Source organism: Capronia coronata (assembly GCF_000585585.1).
Source record: "Capronia coronata CBS 617.96 chromosome Unknown acBCG-supercont1.4, whole genome shotgun sequence".
Taxonomy (NCBI): Eukaryota; Fungi; Ascomycota; class Eurotiomycetes; order Chaetothyriales; family Herpotrichiellaceae; genus Capronia; species Capronia coronata.
In genome coordinates, this window is record NW_006912896.1 from 878,056 (window position 1) to 895,564 (window position 17,509).

At 51.7% G+C, this 17,509-nt stretch overlaps 5 protein-coding genes across 5 annotated transcripts; 2 read left to right on the plus strand and 3 right to left on the minus strand.

Moving 5' to 3' along the window:
• Positions 1 to 436: 436 nt before the first annotated feature.
• A1O1_04880 (argininosuccinate lyase) lies at positions 437 to 2,021 on the minus strand (the record flags this gene model as incomplete). Its single annotated transcript, XM_007725769.1, has 3 exons — positions 437 to 910; positions 1,014 to 1,894; positions 1,976 to 2,021. The coding sequence occupies 3 exons, from the start codon at positions 2,019 to 2,021 to the stop codon at positions 437 to 439; spliced, it is 1,401 nt and encodes a 466-aa protein (XP_007723959.1).
• A 4,423-nt stretch (positions 2,022 to 6,444) lies between these two features.
• On the plus strand, positions 6,445 to 8,428 carry A1O1_04881 (uncharacterized protein; the record flags this gene model as incomplete). The annotated part of the gene is made up of 2 exons (XM_007725770.1): positions 6,445 to 6,723; positions 6,776 to 8,428. 2 exons carry the CDS (start codon positions 6,445 to 6,447, stop codon positions 8,426 to 8,428), a joined length of 1,932 nt encoding a protein of 643 aa, XP_007723960.1.
• Positions 8,429 to 9,133: 705 nt separating this feature from the next.
• Positions 9,134 to 10,105, minus strand: A1O1_04882 (uncharacterized protein; the record flags this gene model as incomplete). The annotated part of the gene is made up of 2 exons (XM_007725771.1): positions 9,134 to 9,698; positions 9,819 to 10,105. 2 exons carry the CDS (start codon positions 10,103 to 10,105, stop codon positions 9,134 to 9,136), a joined length of 852 nt encoding a protein of 283 aa, XP_007723961.1.
• Positions 10,106 to 13,907: 3,802 nt separating this feature from the next.
• A1O1_04883 (uncharacterized protein) lies at positions 13,908 to 14,798 on the minus strand (the record flags this gene model as incomplete). Its single annotated transcript, XM_007725772.1, has 2 exons — positions 13,908 to 14,479; positions 14,534 to 14,798. The coding sequence occupies 2 exons, from the start codon at positions 14,796 to 14,798 to the stop codon at positions 13,908 to 13,910; spliced, it is 837 nt and encodes a 278-aa protein (XP_007723962.1).
• A 1,250-nt stretch (positions 14,799 to 16,048) lies between these two features.
• On the plus strand, positions 16,049 to 16,696 carry A1O1_04884 (uncharacterized protein; the record flags this gene model as incomplete). The annotated part of the gene is made up of 1 exon (XM_007725773.1): positions 16,049 to 16,696. A coding segment is annotated over one exon (648 nt), but the record flags the coding sequence as incomplete, so codon positions are not given.
• Between the last annotated feature and the right edge of the window lie 813 nt (positions 16,697 to 17,509).

A 17,509-nucleotide genomic window follows, 5' to 3' on the forward strand; every position in this document is an offset into this window, starting at 1 on the left:
CGAACGAACTCCCAGTTCTAATTGATAAGATACTGTCTAACTATCTCATATTTTGTCTATCCATCATCACCGGCAGGACGAAAGGCCAAGTCCAGCCGACGAACAACCCCCTTTTCCTGTTTTCTCTCCCATTTGGAACTGTACAAAACAGTCAAACATTATGCGTTGGTCTTCTGAACGACGCATACCACCGGGCAGAAATCGGATTGACACCACGAACTGGGCCTAGCCGGCGAACATGGAAGATTGGTCGCTTCAACTGAATTCGCCGACCGCGTAGCAGTCCCTCAAATACCTCCCTTTGACCTTCTTTCCCGTCTCCACGCTCAAATCAAAAGGCCTTGTGAGGATAGACAAGAGCAAACCGAAAAGCTTTATAATATCAATCTTCTCAATCACACAGAGAATTCTCCTCCGCTTCAATTGAACTACCAGTTCAAGAGCTTTTCCCGACAAGAGCTTCAATGGCCTCGATCTGAGCCAACACGGAGCTGCGACTCGTGCCGCCCGTGGTCGACCTCTTCTCGACGCTCCTCTCAAAGTCAAAGACTTCGACGACATCCGCCTCAAAGAGCGGCGAGATCTGTTTCAGATCCTCGAGGGACAGTTCGGCAATGGACACCTCCTTTTCCTCTGCTTTGCGGACGATGGCGCCGGCGATGTGGTGGGTCTGGCGGAACGGAACACCCTTGAGGACCAGATAATCGGCGACATCGGTGGCCAGCATGTCAGCCGTCAAGGCAGCCTTCATCTTGTCGCCGAAAATGTGTAGCGAGCCCAGCACGCCCTGGATGATGGTCAGGCATTGCGAGACGGTCTTGACGCAGTCCAGAAGCGGCTCAACGGATTCTTGGAGATCCTTGTTATAGGACGTCGGAAGACTCTTCAGGGTAGAGAGGAATCCAGATGCCTGTGCCAAGGTGCACGTCAGTATCGATAGAATAGAAGAAAAAGCGAGAATAGAGATAAGGGAAAACAAAAAAGCAAAACAGAACAAGCAGGCTAAATCTTACCTGTCCCATGACTCTCCCTGCCTTGCCGCGGATCAGCTCCAGACTGTCCGGGTTCTTCTTCTGCGGCATCAAGCTGCTGCCGGTGCTGTAGGCGTCGGCAACACGAACAAAGCCAAACTCGGCAGTGGAGAAGAGGATCAAGTCTTCGCTGAGCCGGCTCAGATGCACCATCAACAAACTCGCCCACTGGAGGATCTCGACGACAAAGTCTCGGTCAGCCACGGCGGCCAAGCTGTTCTGATGGACAGACGAGAAGCCCAATTCGCGGGCAAGAAAGTCGCGGTCGATGCCGAACGGATTCCCAGCCAACGCACCAACGCCCAGGGGACAGCATGACACTCTCTCCTGGACTCCCTCCAGACGCTGGAGATCGCCCTGGATGAAATTTGCGTGGCCTAGCAGCCAGTGCGAAAAGCGAACTGGCTGGGCGCGCTGTAGATGGGTGTAGCCCGGCATCAGGATCGGGAGGGAAGATTTGGCCTGCGTCGCACAAGTCTGCAGGACCCCCTTCATCGACTCCGCCAGACCTGCCAGCTGGTCTCGAGCCCACAGTCGCATGTCGGTCGCGATCTGCTCGTTGCGAGAGCGTCCAGTGTGTAGCTTGCCCGCGATCTGGGAACCGATCAACTCTCCCAGTCGACGCTCGTTTGCTGTGTGTATGTCTTCATCCGACTTGGTGTCAATGACAAATTTCCCTTCCTCCCATTCTTGCGCGACTTTCTGAAGGCCCGACACGATCTGGTTCAGCTCGTCGTCCGTAAGGAGATGGAGCTGGTTGAGTCCTTTGGCAAAGGCGATGGAGCCTTGGACATCCGCTTTGCAGAGTGCTTTGTCGAATGTGAGAGACTCGTTGAACTTGAACATAAGGTCATCGATCGCCCCTAGACAGACGTAGCATTGGAGTTAGCATAACTGTGCTTTTCGATGTACTATCATATGTTCGTCCCATGGGTTCTCCTTACCGGTGAAGCGTCCTCCCCAAAGGAGGGTGGGAGCGGGATTTGCCATGCTGCAGAGCCTTGGAAAGCAGTAATGCGCAAGCTCAAGTTGCTGTCGGATTCACTGTGAATCGGAGCTTCCGCTTATAGTGTGCAAGAATTTTCTTTTATGAGGCTTGAACTGTGGTTTCTTTTTCTGATAAGATCCTACAATGTCCCAGCCAGTCCACAATTTTTTCTCCAAAGATGCGTCACGCAGCTTGTTGCGGGGATGCTTGCAATCGCAGCATTATAACACGTGAAGATAATGAGTCAGACTTTATATCAGCAAAGCCTTGTAACAGGCATCAACCAATGATTATCAACCATATCTAGCCTCGTCGGGAAGTCTATTCGCCGGCAAGGCTGAGGATGAGGGTTGGACTATAGTACCACGATCATAGATCCTCTTCACCATTCTACTACCCCAACACACCCAGTCTGTTAAGACCTTTGAACTCGGTAAGAAGGCCTTTTACAAGTCTTGGGACAGTAACGTGCGGGTAAGTAGGTAGGGACCAGCAACGGGAACTGTTCGATGAAGAAATGTCCTTATAGCAAGAAGGGACGGCTCAACCAGCAGAAACCCAAACCCCTGACAGAGGGAGAGTGTATGCATGATATCCTGCTGGAGACCCAAGGGTCAGAGTGCATGGAATATCAGCTGCGCAATTAGTCCTTATCATGGCGTATAACATGCGCTCTCATTTCCGCATTCCCATGCCTCAGGTGACAAGTGACTGGGCACTCTCCAACGAGCTAATCAACTCGGGATTTACTCATTCGAGATCGCAGCTGGTGCCAACAATAACGGGCGAGTGTCATGGAAGACGACAGTAACGGCATGAAGGAGCCCATTCAACTCATGTTTGCGACCCAACGAAGTTTTCAGAGGTCTCATTGTCAAGACGACAACGTCGTTGGGCTGGTCCCCGCTTGCACCCACGATGCTTCTTGTTATGCCAAGCTAGCCCTGTCAGCAAGCAAATGAGCTGTTGTCTTACCGTCCGCCGCAACCCACCTGTCATATTACTAGGTCCACGAACAGATAACCGAGTTCGGCTAGGACAATTGCGACAATTGCGATATCTGCTGGGGCTTGTATGACCAGGCTTTAGATCCACTTGCCCCCCCCCAAAGCATCCAAGAATAGAAGAAAGGCAAGATGGCTGAGCCGGCGTGATGCTCAGTAGCCGTCCCAGATTGGCAATTTGGTATTCTGGTTTGGAGATGTACTCGCAAGCCTCAAGGCTGAGCCGCGAGCACCCGGGACCTTTTGCTTATGGGGCCAGGGAAATTCGCATTTGTCACACCCGAGACATGGGTTGGAAAGGGTAGAAAGAGGGTGTACCTTATTACCTTTATCTCCCAAAGCGTTACCGTCCATGCATTCTTGTCTCCAAAGACTGCAACTTTCTCTGAGGCTGTACCCGATGGGCTTACATCCATAGTGGAGTATTTCCGTGATACAACGAGTTTGGGACGTTCGCTGCGTAGCTCATATTGTGTGGTGGTTGGCTAAGTAATGGTCAGATCCAGGACCGCGTTCTTGGGGACGTAGCACGACGAGGCCAGTCTCGAAGATGAGCTGAAGTTTGATATCATCCGTCGTCTCGTGAGTATGACCGCGCCCACATACTCCCGTATTGTTTTGGTAGAATATTTTGCCATGCTTGGATCGCTTGTGGCACGGTCCGGGATGACCACAGCAAAGAATAGGGCTGTGGAGAATTGACCAGTATTCTCCAGATGACAAGGCGGGGTTTGAAATACTCTGTACAAGGCGGAACGTCCTTTCTCGGAATCATCCATGGTGGCATAAGGGAAGGCTGAGGCTTACTGAGCCCATCGTGACGATAGGGGCAGATGGAGCAATAGTGCTTATCTCCAACAAGACGCTGATGGCGGTATACCTGGTAAGGGTGGATAGAAGATGCTCTGGAGAAAACACGTACTGGTTCAGTGGTATCACAGGAGTTTAGTCGCCAGCAGCGGATCCGCCTGTCGTGCATTGGAAGAAGTTCATGGTCAGCCTGAGTTTGACGACCACTCTTTCATCGAGCCTCAGGCAAGTAAAGATGCCGGACCAGCCTCACCCAGCGGCTGGTTTTCAGAGTGTTCTCGGGGCCCCGCCAGTGATAAAATACGGAAGAGTCGATAGGGTCGACCGCATCGTCCGAGATCGGCTAGGGTCTTCAACATCGGTAGTGGGAGTTAAGGATCGGTTGGGCGGAGGTCTGGTTGCTCCGATGTCTACAAAGTAGTATATGAGGGTGTAAATGTCCCAGACTGGCAGGGTTTCTCGATGACTGGGGAGGATAAAGAGAGAGCAAACCTTAATCATGTGTAGAATAGCCTAAACACCGGCTATCACTGCAGTGCACTGCAGCCAGGCACAGGAGGCGTTGCCATTCATTTCCTTATGGATGATGTGCTGACGAACGCAGTCCACAGGGATTAAGTCAGTGAGAGTTGAGGTTGAGGTATACGTGCACTCTCGCCCTTCTTACCGTCGCCGCGTACACACGGTCTGTACATGCACTGCCAGGGTTAACTCATAAGCTATTAGCTGTTATAGGATTAGCTCATTGTCACCACCTTCCCCTTACCAACTGGCGCATGACATTAAGCTGCAGTAGCCCGCCATTTGTATAAGCTAAACCCTGGGACGCCCTACTACTAGTATAGTACTATAGTACCTACACTTGTGTTTCTACCTGGTGAGGCAGACGGCGTGAGGGACTCGGACGCAGGCACTTCAGTTGCTCATCGACTGTGGCATGGATACTGCATTCGCACTTCTGTCCTCGCTAGAATCATTTATCCACGTCATCTCGAGTAGACGACCTCGCAGATACCTCTACGTGGGCACCTAAGGTGTTTTAGGCACTTTACCCCAAAACTTACCGCTGTAGCCACTGTACTTTAGCTCCCGCGCAACGCCAAACCCAGAATGGACTACCTACAGGTAACAAGTATCCAATGTATGTGCAGTATTCAATAGACAGAACGATCCTCTTTCCATCCTGTTGCTGGTGGCGTCTCTCATGTAGTATGCTGCATCTATTCGCGAACCTGAACACCCCTATAACGAGATGCGGGCCGGCATTCTCGTAAACACTGTGTTACTAGTACATACACTGGCGCCGGTGGTGGCTTCAAGGTTGTCACCAGTCTGCTCCCGCCTGCCTCTCGGTAACTACGATTCTACGTCTCCCAGGCCACTGACTGGCTGCGCCTCGTCCTGCTCTCCATGTCGACGACCTGCTTCCAGTCGTCATCATCCCACCATATCTATCCCTCCCTTGCATTCGAGAACGAGGACCGCAACTTATGTACCTACCTAGCGGTGCTTATCTACCATTCGAGCGATTCGAAGTTCGAATCCTCCATTAGACGAGTTCGTGGTCATCATTCCTCTTCGCTCGCTCATCACCGCATGCCGCCCTACTCTATACCGATTATTGACCTCCACTATCACATAGCCCCCTGTCGCTCACGCGCTTTTGCAAGAGCTCATCCGAGCAGCTTCCTGCGTATGCCGCGAGAGCACTGCCTCTGCGAACCCGTGGCTTGATGACTAAATCCTGGCTTCGAGCAAGGGTATGACCTTCGCTGACAACTCTCCAACACTACAATGCGTGAGGAGAAATCCAACAAGACTTGCTCGGTTCTCGCCATTGTTCTGCAAGGCTTGGTTATGATTTAATTCAGGACCCGGCCTCGCTGTGATCCCCAGTGATTACGATTGTCTGCCAACTTCACGCCAGAAAATGCCTACTGAAATCGACACCAAGCCCAAATCCAAGCATAGGAAATCTACTTGTGCCGGTTGTCGCAGAAGAAAGGTATTTGCCCATCTGCTTGCCTGTCCCCCAGGGTTTCAGCTCCTGTCACCGCAGCTTTCAGTCTATGTCTAACTGCATAGCAACGATGCTGATCTGAAAATAGTCAAAATGCGATGGGAAGACACCAAAGTGTACAACGTGAGAACCCCAGCCAGATCACAAACACCGAGAAAAAAAGGGACTGACTATCGTTCAGGTGTATAGCATACAAAGACGAATGCCACTATGACAAGCCACCGTCGCTGGCGTATGTGCGGTCACTGGAGGAGGAGGTACAGGAGTTGAAAGCACAGTTGCGCCAAGCCAAAAACCAAGCCTGGCCGAGTAGAGTATGGGATCCTTTTCCGACAACATACCTCGCTCTGTGCTGACTTTCACCAGGCTTCCCAGGATGAGAAGAAGGTGGTTTCCGCCTCGCCAGCGAGCGACACGGCGCAATCTCAAAGCTCAAGTCAACTTCCGCATCGCAGTCGTCAAGTCAAATGGGAGACCGACATCAGCATGGACGAAAGTGGAAGTGTGACATTTCACAACTCGACCTCTCCTATATATGAGCCTCCAATTTATCAGCAGCATCATCCACTGATAGCGCCTGCTCAAACCCACATGACTGGAGCTGATCTAGATGACCAGTGTGTCAGGCGAGATCTCATTCTGAATGCCACCCGTCAAAGACAAATTGAGCCCCTTGCAATCGCCAACGGCGCAGCCACGGCGAATGTGACAAAAGAAATCTCACAGGAATTGCTGAAGTACCACTGGTGCTGGATGCACCCTCTTTTTCTCTTCGTCTACCGACCCGCATTCACACGGGGAATGGCCATGGTGGATATGAACGCTCCCGCAGCCAGAGAATCGCGATATTTTTCAGAGACATTATTGAAGGTATGATGCACTTGTTAAACCCCGTGGTGTTGAAAAGCTCACCAATCTATAGGTCATTCACGCGCACTCGGCACGATTTCTGAATCACGACGTCTATCAGGATCAATATCGGAGTGTACTAAGTCAGCATAGTCCACCGGGTGCTGCGCTCACAGCCGGAGAGTTCATGCAAAGGATCTCTGACGAGGCAAGGTTTGGCTTGGCTATGGACGTCTTAAAGGATAGCTCTATACCCACGATCCAGGCTCTTCTACAACAATCTGCTCGAGAAGTTGTGTTTGGACGATCCTCACAGGCATGGACATTCTCCGGTGCCGCTTTCCGAATGGCTTTTGACCTGGGTATACATCTCCCGAGTGACAAGGTACAATCGTTCGTAAAGGGCTTGACCGCCGAGGACGTTGAGGTTCGAAAGCGGCTTTTCTGGAGCTGCTATACATGGGATAAGATCCTGTCCCTGTATCTTGGAAGAATGCCTGGATTTACGCTCAACACCGAAGAAGTACCTCCTAATTTCATGGATGACTACAGTGATAGCGACCTGTGGGCTCCTTACTATGGCGAAACCCCTCAGTCTGATCTGGCCAACGCTCCCAACTACCCCCCATGTCCGGGTAATGTTGTCTCCTGTTTCAGACAGTTGTGCAAAATCTGCGTTATTCTCAATAGCCTGATGCAGAACATTTATTCTCCAGAAGCCGCAGCCCGACGGGATATGGATGAAGAAGAATTTTCCGGAGAGCCCAAAGCAGCCAATGAAGCTCCCTTCATTCGCATCTCGCGAGACTTGCGAGACTGGCTGGTAGCTCTACCACCCCATCTTAGGATCGACCAGGACCAAATGCCATCATTAGCACCGCCGGCGCATATAATGTCGCTCAACCTCCTATATCACACCACACTTATCCTCCTACATCGACCTGTTGTACTCGGAGCACGCGATATAAATGCATCTGGACCGGCAAGGTCCTATCAGATATGCATTCAAGCTATGGGTGCCATTCACGATCTGATTATGTTACAAGGGAACACCTTCGGGCTTTCCCACGTGTCTTATCTCAATGCTTACAGTGTTTACATTGCAGCCACAATCGCAGTGTTAAGGTTTGAAAGAGACTTCAAACCGGGCGAAGATCATGCCATAGCAGCTGAAAGGAACGGGCTGAACTTTCTGTTGGACGTCATGCAAAAGGCCTCCAATGCGATGCCAGCTCTCGAACGGAGCAATGCCATTATCAAAAAGCGAATTAAGGCTGTTTTAGACAGACACAAGGCATTCCAGCCCCGTGCAAGCTATTCGAACAGTTCTACGCCGCCGAAATTCAATATCCCGACTCCAACAAGCCAGCAAATGGATCTGACGCAACCTACAGCTTTTCAGGCACTATCGAACCCATCACTAGTCCATGGGGTCTACTCGCAACCTGACACTGGCGTGTCATATGGGTCGGCGATGGCGTGGCAATCTGCAATGAGGAGCAGTCTCTATGCCGATCCCGCCATTGCAGTGGATGATTTTCTACCTGCTTTCCCAGGCCAGCAGTTCCCCGTTGGCTCAGAACATAGCTTTGGGAGCAGTGATGTCGACGCTCACGCGAGGACAACATTGCTGGGGTACAACCTGAACCCTCATCCGAGACTCAATTCTGGCGATATCGATTGGAATTTCATGGATACATTTGAAACGAACTCGGTGCCTGTCTAACAGGTATACAAGAAGGCAGGCTGCTGTACTGTTCATGGATGATTCCTTCCTCGAGAGTTTGCTCTCTGTCGGCTTCTGCCGCACAAAATTGAGCACCGTGGGCGCGAAATCTTTCTACAAGATCATCAATCTCTTTCTGGAAGGTGGCTAGGGAGGGAAGCAAATGATGTTACGATGCCATTTATTCAATGGTCGGGTAGGTCCGGCTCTCAGCACTCATGGACACACCGGTGTCTTCTGTTACCTACACTACCCATATGAGCCTGAAGTATGCGCTGGTTCAGTTCACTATTCTTCCAATTCTTGGGCCGCCGTTTGTACAAAAGTCTATTTATAAATACAAAAAACTGGTTTTGACAAAAGGTGCATCAATGTGGTTTAATACCATTTACAACAAGTTGTCCGGTATGCTGGTCTAATGGCGGCAGGGGATAGACGCAGTCGCCAGGGCATGGTATGTATGTTGAAATAGAACAGAAAACGAAGTACTTAGCCTACGAATGGACTGGTGCCAAAAGACAGCGATGGATACAGACTCGAAGTAGGTTAAATGTTGACGCTGTTATTTCTTTTCTTCGTGGTGAGTGTTGTCAGGGTCAGTCAGCGTCGCCGAGCGTTTGGCCCTTCTATCTAAGAGGCAAACGGCATTTGCAACCATGCCGACCAATCTAGTGAATTGATTGACTGTAGCTGCCTGCGATCTCTTTATTTCTCATCCAGATCTGTCGAGCACGTAAGGTCCTTCCACTGTTCCAAACCCTTGAGGGTCTCCTCACATTTAGCTTTGATCCGAGTGTAGGCGTCGGTGCCCAGAACCAAGCGCATGGGGATCTCTCTGCCCGAGGCACCCGTGAGGACGTCGAGGAGGACCTTGACGCCTTTCCTGATATCACCGGGCTGCTTGTTGTCATAGGCGTCCATGAGCTCCTCGCCCTTCCGGACAGCTGTTCCCTCGTAGTCTGGAATGAGATTTCGCTTGTGCTTCTTGTTGCTCGGGCTGAGGAAGTTGGAGCGGAAGTAGCCCGGCTCGACGGTGCAGACTTTGATGTTGAAGTCGGCCAGTTCGTAGTACAGCGTCTCCGAGAGACCGCTGACCGCCCACTTGGACGCGCAGTACAGGCCGACCCCGGCGGAGCCGCGCCACGCACCGACGCTGGAGAAGTTGGCCACGACCCCGGACCGTTTGGCGCGCATGTACGGCAAGATGGCTCGGGTGACGTTCAATGGCCCGAACACGTTGGTGGCGAACTGCCTTTCCGTCTCTTCTGGACTGGGCATGGTAAGATTTGTGTGACTTTTTCGACGATGGGGTCGGTGGAGTTGGAATTTCAATTGGGATCGGGATTGAAAAGCGAATTGGAACTGTAATTTGACCTTAAATTGGACTTACCTGAGTTCTTCCAGTCCCCCTACCTGGTTGAAGCCGGCATTGTTGATCAGGTAGTCGATGCGTCCGTAGATGTTGTGTGCTTCTTCGGCCGTTCTTTTGAGCTCGTCCAATGGTGAAGTCACGTCGAGGCTCACCACTGCTGCGCCTGCGTCCTTCAAGTCGTCGAGCTTGCCGGCATCGCGGGCAGTGGCGATCACGTTGTCGCCGCGGCCCAGGGCTTGCAGCGTGAGTTCCTTGCCGAAGCCGCTAGAACAGCCAGTGATGAACCAGACTTTGGTGTCCGTCATGTCGCGGAAGGTTGTATACGACAATGCAGACCTAAAGTGGTGAACACGGGAAGAATTGGTGTAGTATGATCCCCAGCCGGTGTTGAGGGCGTCAATTCGGCGGGCTGTTTGTTTCAAGAGTAATATCATGGGACCTTGACCTCAGGTTGGAAAGGAGGTGGCATTGCAGCATCGTGTTCATATATCTCGCGAGATCAACCGCCTGGACACCTCGAAGCATGTGAACACGTTGTGAATATGTCGGGGTTTACCACCTGGAGCTTCCTGGACATAACAGTCGGATGGGCATTTCTCTTGACGAAGCGATATTGCATAGAAGTCATGGCGCGAAGCGACGGCCGCCCATCACACTTGAGCATAACACTGTGGCTCATCTTCTTCACCCATGTCGTCCATGGCGTTCAGGCATTCCAATGAAATCCATCGAAATCCACATTGTATATGTAGGTCGGTGACTAAGAATTGAGTCAACGCGCAATGGGGCCAGGACTTGGGCGATACCATTGAGCAAATCTGAAAACAAGATGCAGTTGTAAGCCGTCCTGGCAAACGACCCTATCCCCGTCGAAGCTAATAATAAAGGCTTTACCCGGTGGAGGCTTGGGTTGTGAACGAACTCGAATAGTCTGAAGTATATGTATGAAGTTGAGGTTCAGGTTCAGGTTCAGGCTGACACTGATGGCGTCTGGCGGCCGCAACGGCCGCAAACTTTAAGTCCGTACACACAGCTTGGCACTCACGAGGTAGAGTGGAAGGATGCGGTGTACCACAGTACTAGCAACGGGTGAGAAAGGCACTTACTCATAGTAGTAACAGAAGCATCATAACGTACTGGCAGATGCCTTTGGTAGGTAGGGATGCAGTGTAGGAATACGTAGTATCGTTATTTGGGCACATATTGCTCGAATCCATGCAGTGGTAGTTGCTAGTGGATCGGTTAGGAGACTCTCTCTCGCCCCTTTTCGACCCCAATTTGAATAAGAAGTGCGATGAAAAGACAGCACACTGGATGTGCTGGCAGGGCCGTTTGAAGATTGGATTTCCATCTTCTACCACCTTTGACAGGCGTCTCTGCCCGGCCGAAAAAGCCAGTTATACCTCTTATCAACCGGTGACTCTTTGAGACTTCGCAATGCAGGATTTACGAATGATCACACACGAAACAAGGCGAGGAAGACTCGAACAAGCTAGTCAACATGCCGTGTAACTTGCAACTTGAAGACCGCAATACGAGATTCAGTCAGACATTGAGTCCTTGCAAGAGACACAATGCAAGAATTGGCTTCCAGTTTCGGTGTGCAAACGCAGCAGATATATCGGTCGAGTGCTCAAACCTGGAAAGACGGTGGAAGACGACTTTCGCTGCCTCGGACGGTCTGGCACGGCATTCTGTGATGTTTCTGTTGGCACAAGTGTATTTGCCTTGTTCTATCTTTCCAGGTTCACTTTTGAGATCAAACTAAGAGCAGACGCCCTGATTGTTGTCGCTCGACTATTCCTCATCGTCAAGATCCTCGGTCTCAGCTTCGGCAGCTGCAGTCTTGCTTTCGGAACCGGTGATGACTTTGGTCTTGACGGCAGGTTCATCTTCTTCTTGCTCTTCCTCGTCGGCCTCATCCTCCGGAGCACCATTCTCGGCATCCTCCTCTTCCTCCTCTTGATCAGCTTCGGCTGTGGATTTGGATTTCTTAGAGGCTGGCTCGGTAGGTTCGGCCTCAGCCTTGCGCTTCTTGGGAGGGGGAGCTGCATCATCACATTAGTAACTACGCCGGTTCCCTTGGAGGCTATGGCGTACCTTTTTCTTCCTCCTCCTCCTCTTCCTCTTCTCCTTCTGCTTCTTCCTCTTCGTCCTCTTCTTCACCTTCCTCTTCCTCGTCATCTACCTCGGAATCCTCATACCTGTTTCATCGAAATATCAGCATCCTCCAAAGAGGCAAACGCAACGACAAAATTCTAGACTGAGTGCGCGATGTGAACAGTCTCCATTGGACAGACACTTTGCAGCCTAGAGGCTAGACAAAAGGGCGCGCACAACGGCGAGAATCCGGAAAGAAGCTCTGGATGACACGAATCCCAATCATGCAGTACATATTGGAAGAGGATCTGGAGAGCGATTGAAGCACTGGATGGTGTGAGGTATCTTACTCTTCTTCTTCTTCATCTTCGTCGCTGGGAAGAGCTACAAGCTCCTCTTCCTCCTCGTCAGAGTCCTGACGTCGCTTTCTAGGCCCGACCATGTTGTGAATGTGGAATACGTATAGGAATTGAAGCAAAGTATGACTGAAAGACCGGAGAAGTATGGATGCAGATGAGGAGATGATCAGAAGAAAAGGAAGTGTAAGAAAGGACAGAATATGTGGGTTGAAGTAAGTTAGGGTCAGCGTACGGCTGAGACTTTGGAAACCTGGGCGAGCTGTTTCGCAGACGTCAGGCCTCAAGACTTAGGGTCAGGTCAACTACTAGTGAGGAGGCAGGGGAAGAAAGGGACCGACAGGCGGATAGAGGAAGGGATAGTCAGGGAGAGAAGCAACAAGACCAGACGTGAGGAGAGGCACAGGGCGAGCAGAGCCAAAGGGAAGGGCGCAAAGAGCCATGATGCATCGGTAGGTGGGCGGTCGGCACCCAGTCTGGCAAGGCGACCTAGAAAGGAGCTCCAGGAGCACTGGCGTCAATCCATGAGAGGTGACGGAGCTGGGAGCTCGGGTCGCGGGAGGAAGCTTGCTCGAGGGGCCGTGAGTGAGAGAGTGAGAGTGAGAGTGAGAGACCGCGCGCCGTAGTGCAGTGGGAGTTGTGAAGGGGAATGGGAGAGGGAGTGGGAGAAGAGGTTGGCCGGCGGGGAATCCAATAGTGCCCGTAAGTGGGTGGAGGTCGATTTTGACAGCTGTGCCAGTTCAAGCTGCTGGCAGGCTTCCTCTCAGAAACACACCCCCTTTGCTGGGGGGAGAGAGCCTGGAGTCTCAGCCATCTGTGATCGTGAGGTTCCCCTGCTGAATCTTCTTTTGGTTCCTTTTGTCTTCTTCTTGCGCTCATTAGATCACAGATGAGTTGATAGCATGGCCAACAGCCAACGCAACTGTTCGAGTCTCGTCGTACAGACAAATCCGTCTCGAAAGCAGTCGATTATGAAGGTCATCAAAGATGTGATCATGACATGTCCAAGTTGGCAATCGCGAGGTTCTCGCGTTTCTTGCTTGCCAAGCCTGTGAGGGGTCGTTGCCTGCGCCTGCGCCTGCGCTGCCCGTCGAGGTCACAAACAGCTCTTCAAGTTGGTCGAGCAGTCAGAGTGGCATTCATGTTGAAGAGAATTTACCAACATCAAGTTGAACGTCATGACACACGACTGTGCGCTGAAGGTTTACTGCCTCTGCATTGAAGCGTATCGGTAGTTCTTCACAGCAGCCCAAGTCGCCGCGGCTGAGGCCTAAGGAGCCCAGTACACGCACCTCCTGTTTGATACTATCACAACGAGCTCGATAATTCCAGACCTCCCACTTACATCGATCCTCGCCAACGAAATGTCCAGACCGACTTTTGACATAATTCCCTTCCTTGCTCCCGAAACAGAGAAGATTGGACATCGAGTCTCCAGCGTTGCTTGTGGCCATCTGGGGTCCGGCAATGAGACTCTTCCGCCTTCTCTGACCTGAGCACCCGCACGCGTCCAGGGTTACTTGCTAGACATCCAGGTGGGTGAGACAAAACCGACAACGGACATAGACAAACCAGTCCCCCATGTCTCTCGGCGACACCCTTCACGTGGGACAGTGTCACCGCTCGGGGAATTCTTGCCATCCGGCTGTGTTCAATTTTTACCATTGATCACATTCGCACTTCCGACGAAGACGACGAGGACGGCCGCAAAAGCCGTTGTAGACATAAACACGTCAGCCCGTCTTTGAGCAATGACATTCATCACCAATGAAAAGACCAGACTCATCATGCTAATGGCGACCAGCCTGCCGCCCATGCTCTTCACACAGAACAGCACCAGGATTGACAGCGGAGGTATAATTGCCGACAGCAGCATACAAATTGTATTGCCCACCTGCACCAGCCTCTCCGGTCTGTACTCCCAGGTCCGGTCGAACGCCTTTTCCGCCATTGACCGGTGAAGCCGGTAGCCCAGCAGTCGATGATACGACGGCAACACTTTCTCACTGAGGAAGTTTGCCAATGAGTCCTTGCTCCCGACGCTCTCCTTCAGTGTCAATAGGTCGGCCTCGATACTGTCATCACAGAATATGCCCGCCTCAACTCCATACAGGAACTGGTTGCCTCCACTCTCCTCGTCATACCACTGTCTGCGTAGCTTCAAGTTGTCTTTGTTGGGATTTTGCAGCGCGTTGATCTTTGCTGTCTGCAATAGCGTTCGATCTGTGCCACTCTCAGTGTCAATCCCCGATTACTGGTCTCAGGGCAGCTTCTCACGATACTGGTCCAGCAAGGTTCTTGACCGCTCAAAGATTTGACGTATGCCCTCTTCGGATAGTTGTTCTGGACAGTCGATCCAGATCTGGTTGAAGCCATTCAACTCCGGTATCTGCCTCACTTCATTGATCACCATTTCCAGGTGTTGTAGCTCGGCTTGCATATGGAGGATGTTTTCCATATTGAGACTGGAGAATCTTCTGAAAGCTTCGGTGTTCTGATGGCTCGCCATCATGGTGGCCAAAGCCCCGTAGCCCGAGGTCATCTTTACAAGGTAATGGTACAGTCGTCTTGGTTGCAACCAAAACAGTCAGGGGCGCATGTCTAGGTCGGGAGTACAACGAGCGGGCAACTGCTTATATTCGGAAGGCAACTCATTGACCTTGTCCTACGCAGTTGCCACCCTTCACCATTGGAGGCATCGTTCTTTCTTCCCTCTGCACCGCTGCCCAAGAGGACCTATGGGCCTTGCTTCCGACTTTAGCCTGTTGGCAAGATGCCGCCCCAGAAGGAAAGGCCTTTCTCCGCTCCACTGTCTGAACACGACCTCGGTCACTTGCAGAAGCGAAGCGCCCTTTGAGCTTACCCGTCATCGAATCCACCGAGCCACGCCCAGTCTGAGTTGTTTACTACGTACGCCTCATGCTGTCACCTTGCGAGCACGTGGTATGACATGGACAAGGCAATACCTAGGTACGTGGTATGATGGCCCATGTCGAAGGCTCAAGTGTGAGTGAGGCTGCGGACTCGATTGAAAACGATGCTATACAAGCCTCCTCTTCACAATGAGTTATTAGAGGCTGTGTATCGATATCCTTAACGGCAAGTCAAGACAACTTCTTGACCTCCTTTGAAGACAGGCCGGAATGGCAGACTTCGGTGCTGCAACTTCCCTTCGGGGCTTCGGTCTCAAAATAGATATTCTACCACTGCCTAAGTATCGCCGGGTCAATCCTGTCAGTCATCTTCAGCCGCTACAACGCTGCAGAATGATATTATGGCGGTGACACTGATCCACGATAGCGGGAGCCTTTCCCACATTATATCCCAAACAGCTCCCAGAATTGGCATGTCGGAGGCGTCTGTTTACAAAATAAACAACGACAATGTCTCAAAAGCTCGGTCTGCCACAGCTGTGGGTCGGAGAAATAGGTGCAGAGTTCACCTCATGCTTGCAGGAGTTTGTTACATGCTGCCATCGTGCAGATGCTTGAAGGACGAGCCCGTCCCTTGTGTGACGATCAGCCAGCAGGCAGTAGGTGGACGAGTTCGGCGTGGAGTGAGCGTTTGCTCCGTTCTATTATTTAAGAGGCATAGCTGAGCGTTCGACCGGCCGTCTTTGTCGAGTGCTGGCGTCAAAGCTGAATATCCAATTGCCTTGCTCTCCGTCGTCAGCTGGGGCATTTCTCTCTCGGAGAAGCGCCGACATACGGCAAAACAGATTCCTCTTCGGTAGGAAGATTCTCCACGAGCAATACCCAGCGTTGAGGCCTCCCTAACCTGGCCCTTAGCTTGATGGCGGCGGTCAAAGTCCATAATGCCAGAACCAGGTCGAGTCGGCTCCACAAAGGCTCTCAGCATAACGAAAAGTTGAACAAAGATAATCTTATGTTGTTGCGACGATACGGAGCCAGCCTTTTGCTCCGGCAGAGGTGTCAGAACACCGATGGACTGGATCGCTCCCACGGATGCATGCCCTCAGCCTTGCTTCGGAAAGACCTGAGGGATGGCGGCAGGAGAACTCCCAATGCTTTTGTGGCTTTGATGTTCATTCATCTGAACCCTTCCGAGATATTCGAGCCAGGAGATCCGCAGCCGACAATAACTCCTCGACGAGTGCTCCTTGACACTGGAGCGGACTTCAACTTGATTTCCCATGGCGCCGTCACAGAGCTCAGTTTGACCAAACAGCCGTACGAAGGGCGCGTCCACTCGATTGGCGGATCCGCAACGTTCAACGGCACACTGCCTCTTCAGTGGCACTTTCGTAGCCCGCTTTCCACCTCCAGTTGTTCCTTGCTATTGCATCGTGCTCCCTTCAACGTTCTGGCTGCTGGCGAAGAGGCCATGTTCGATTGCATTATCGGCCGACAATGGATCGATGAGAACTGGACCGAATTTATAGCCTTGGTTGAGATGAATCGACAAAGGGCGACTCTTGCGCGATGCAGTCCGGCGGACTGAAGGCATGTGCCCGAGGAGCAAACGATTGCGTGGAAATCGATCCTGGTGTATCGATCGGCTCTCCCTTCCAATGGATAGAAGGTCAACCCTATGGCATCCGGCGCAGGCAGGCTATTTTATGGGAAAACTGGAATTTCCAAAATGTACGACCAAAAGCGGGACACAGGATTGCCAACGCGAACGAGAAAGTCATTGACACAGAAGGCCTGCTGATGCGGAGACGTGTGACCGGAAAGGCCAGCGCGATCTGGATCTGGACCGGCCTGGCATTTCTTGGAAGGGCCATCTGCAAGGAAGAGACACCTGTTTGGACGCAAGGTTACACGGCGGGTTGGGATAGACATTTTAAGCAACCAAAAGCATGCCTCACGGTCCATAGCACCGCCGAGATGGAAAAGGATCCTTTGGACCAGTTGAGCCGCAACTACCGTTGGCGAGGATAGACTGCTCTCTTTTGTATCAACCAAAAGTTTCTTGTTCAACCTGTCAATCGTGCCGGGTTTGCCTCGATCTCCGGTCCCTTCGTGACAAATTTCAACGTGGAGTGGTTACTCTTGATGATCCTGTGACCGGAAAGCAGCAGGTGTGATGAACTGAGGTCTCGCTTGACAAGGATGTACTGTTGAGGCATGGCTATCTCAGCAGCTCCTGTTTGCGGATATATGAAAGGCTAAGTTCCTCCAATACCCTCCTGCCAACGCATTTGCCATTGCAATCCGGGCTTGGGCACAAGTTTGTCCGAGTACACAGATTTTACGTTGGCCGATTGTTGTTTGTTGTTTACCCTCTAAC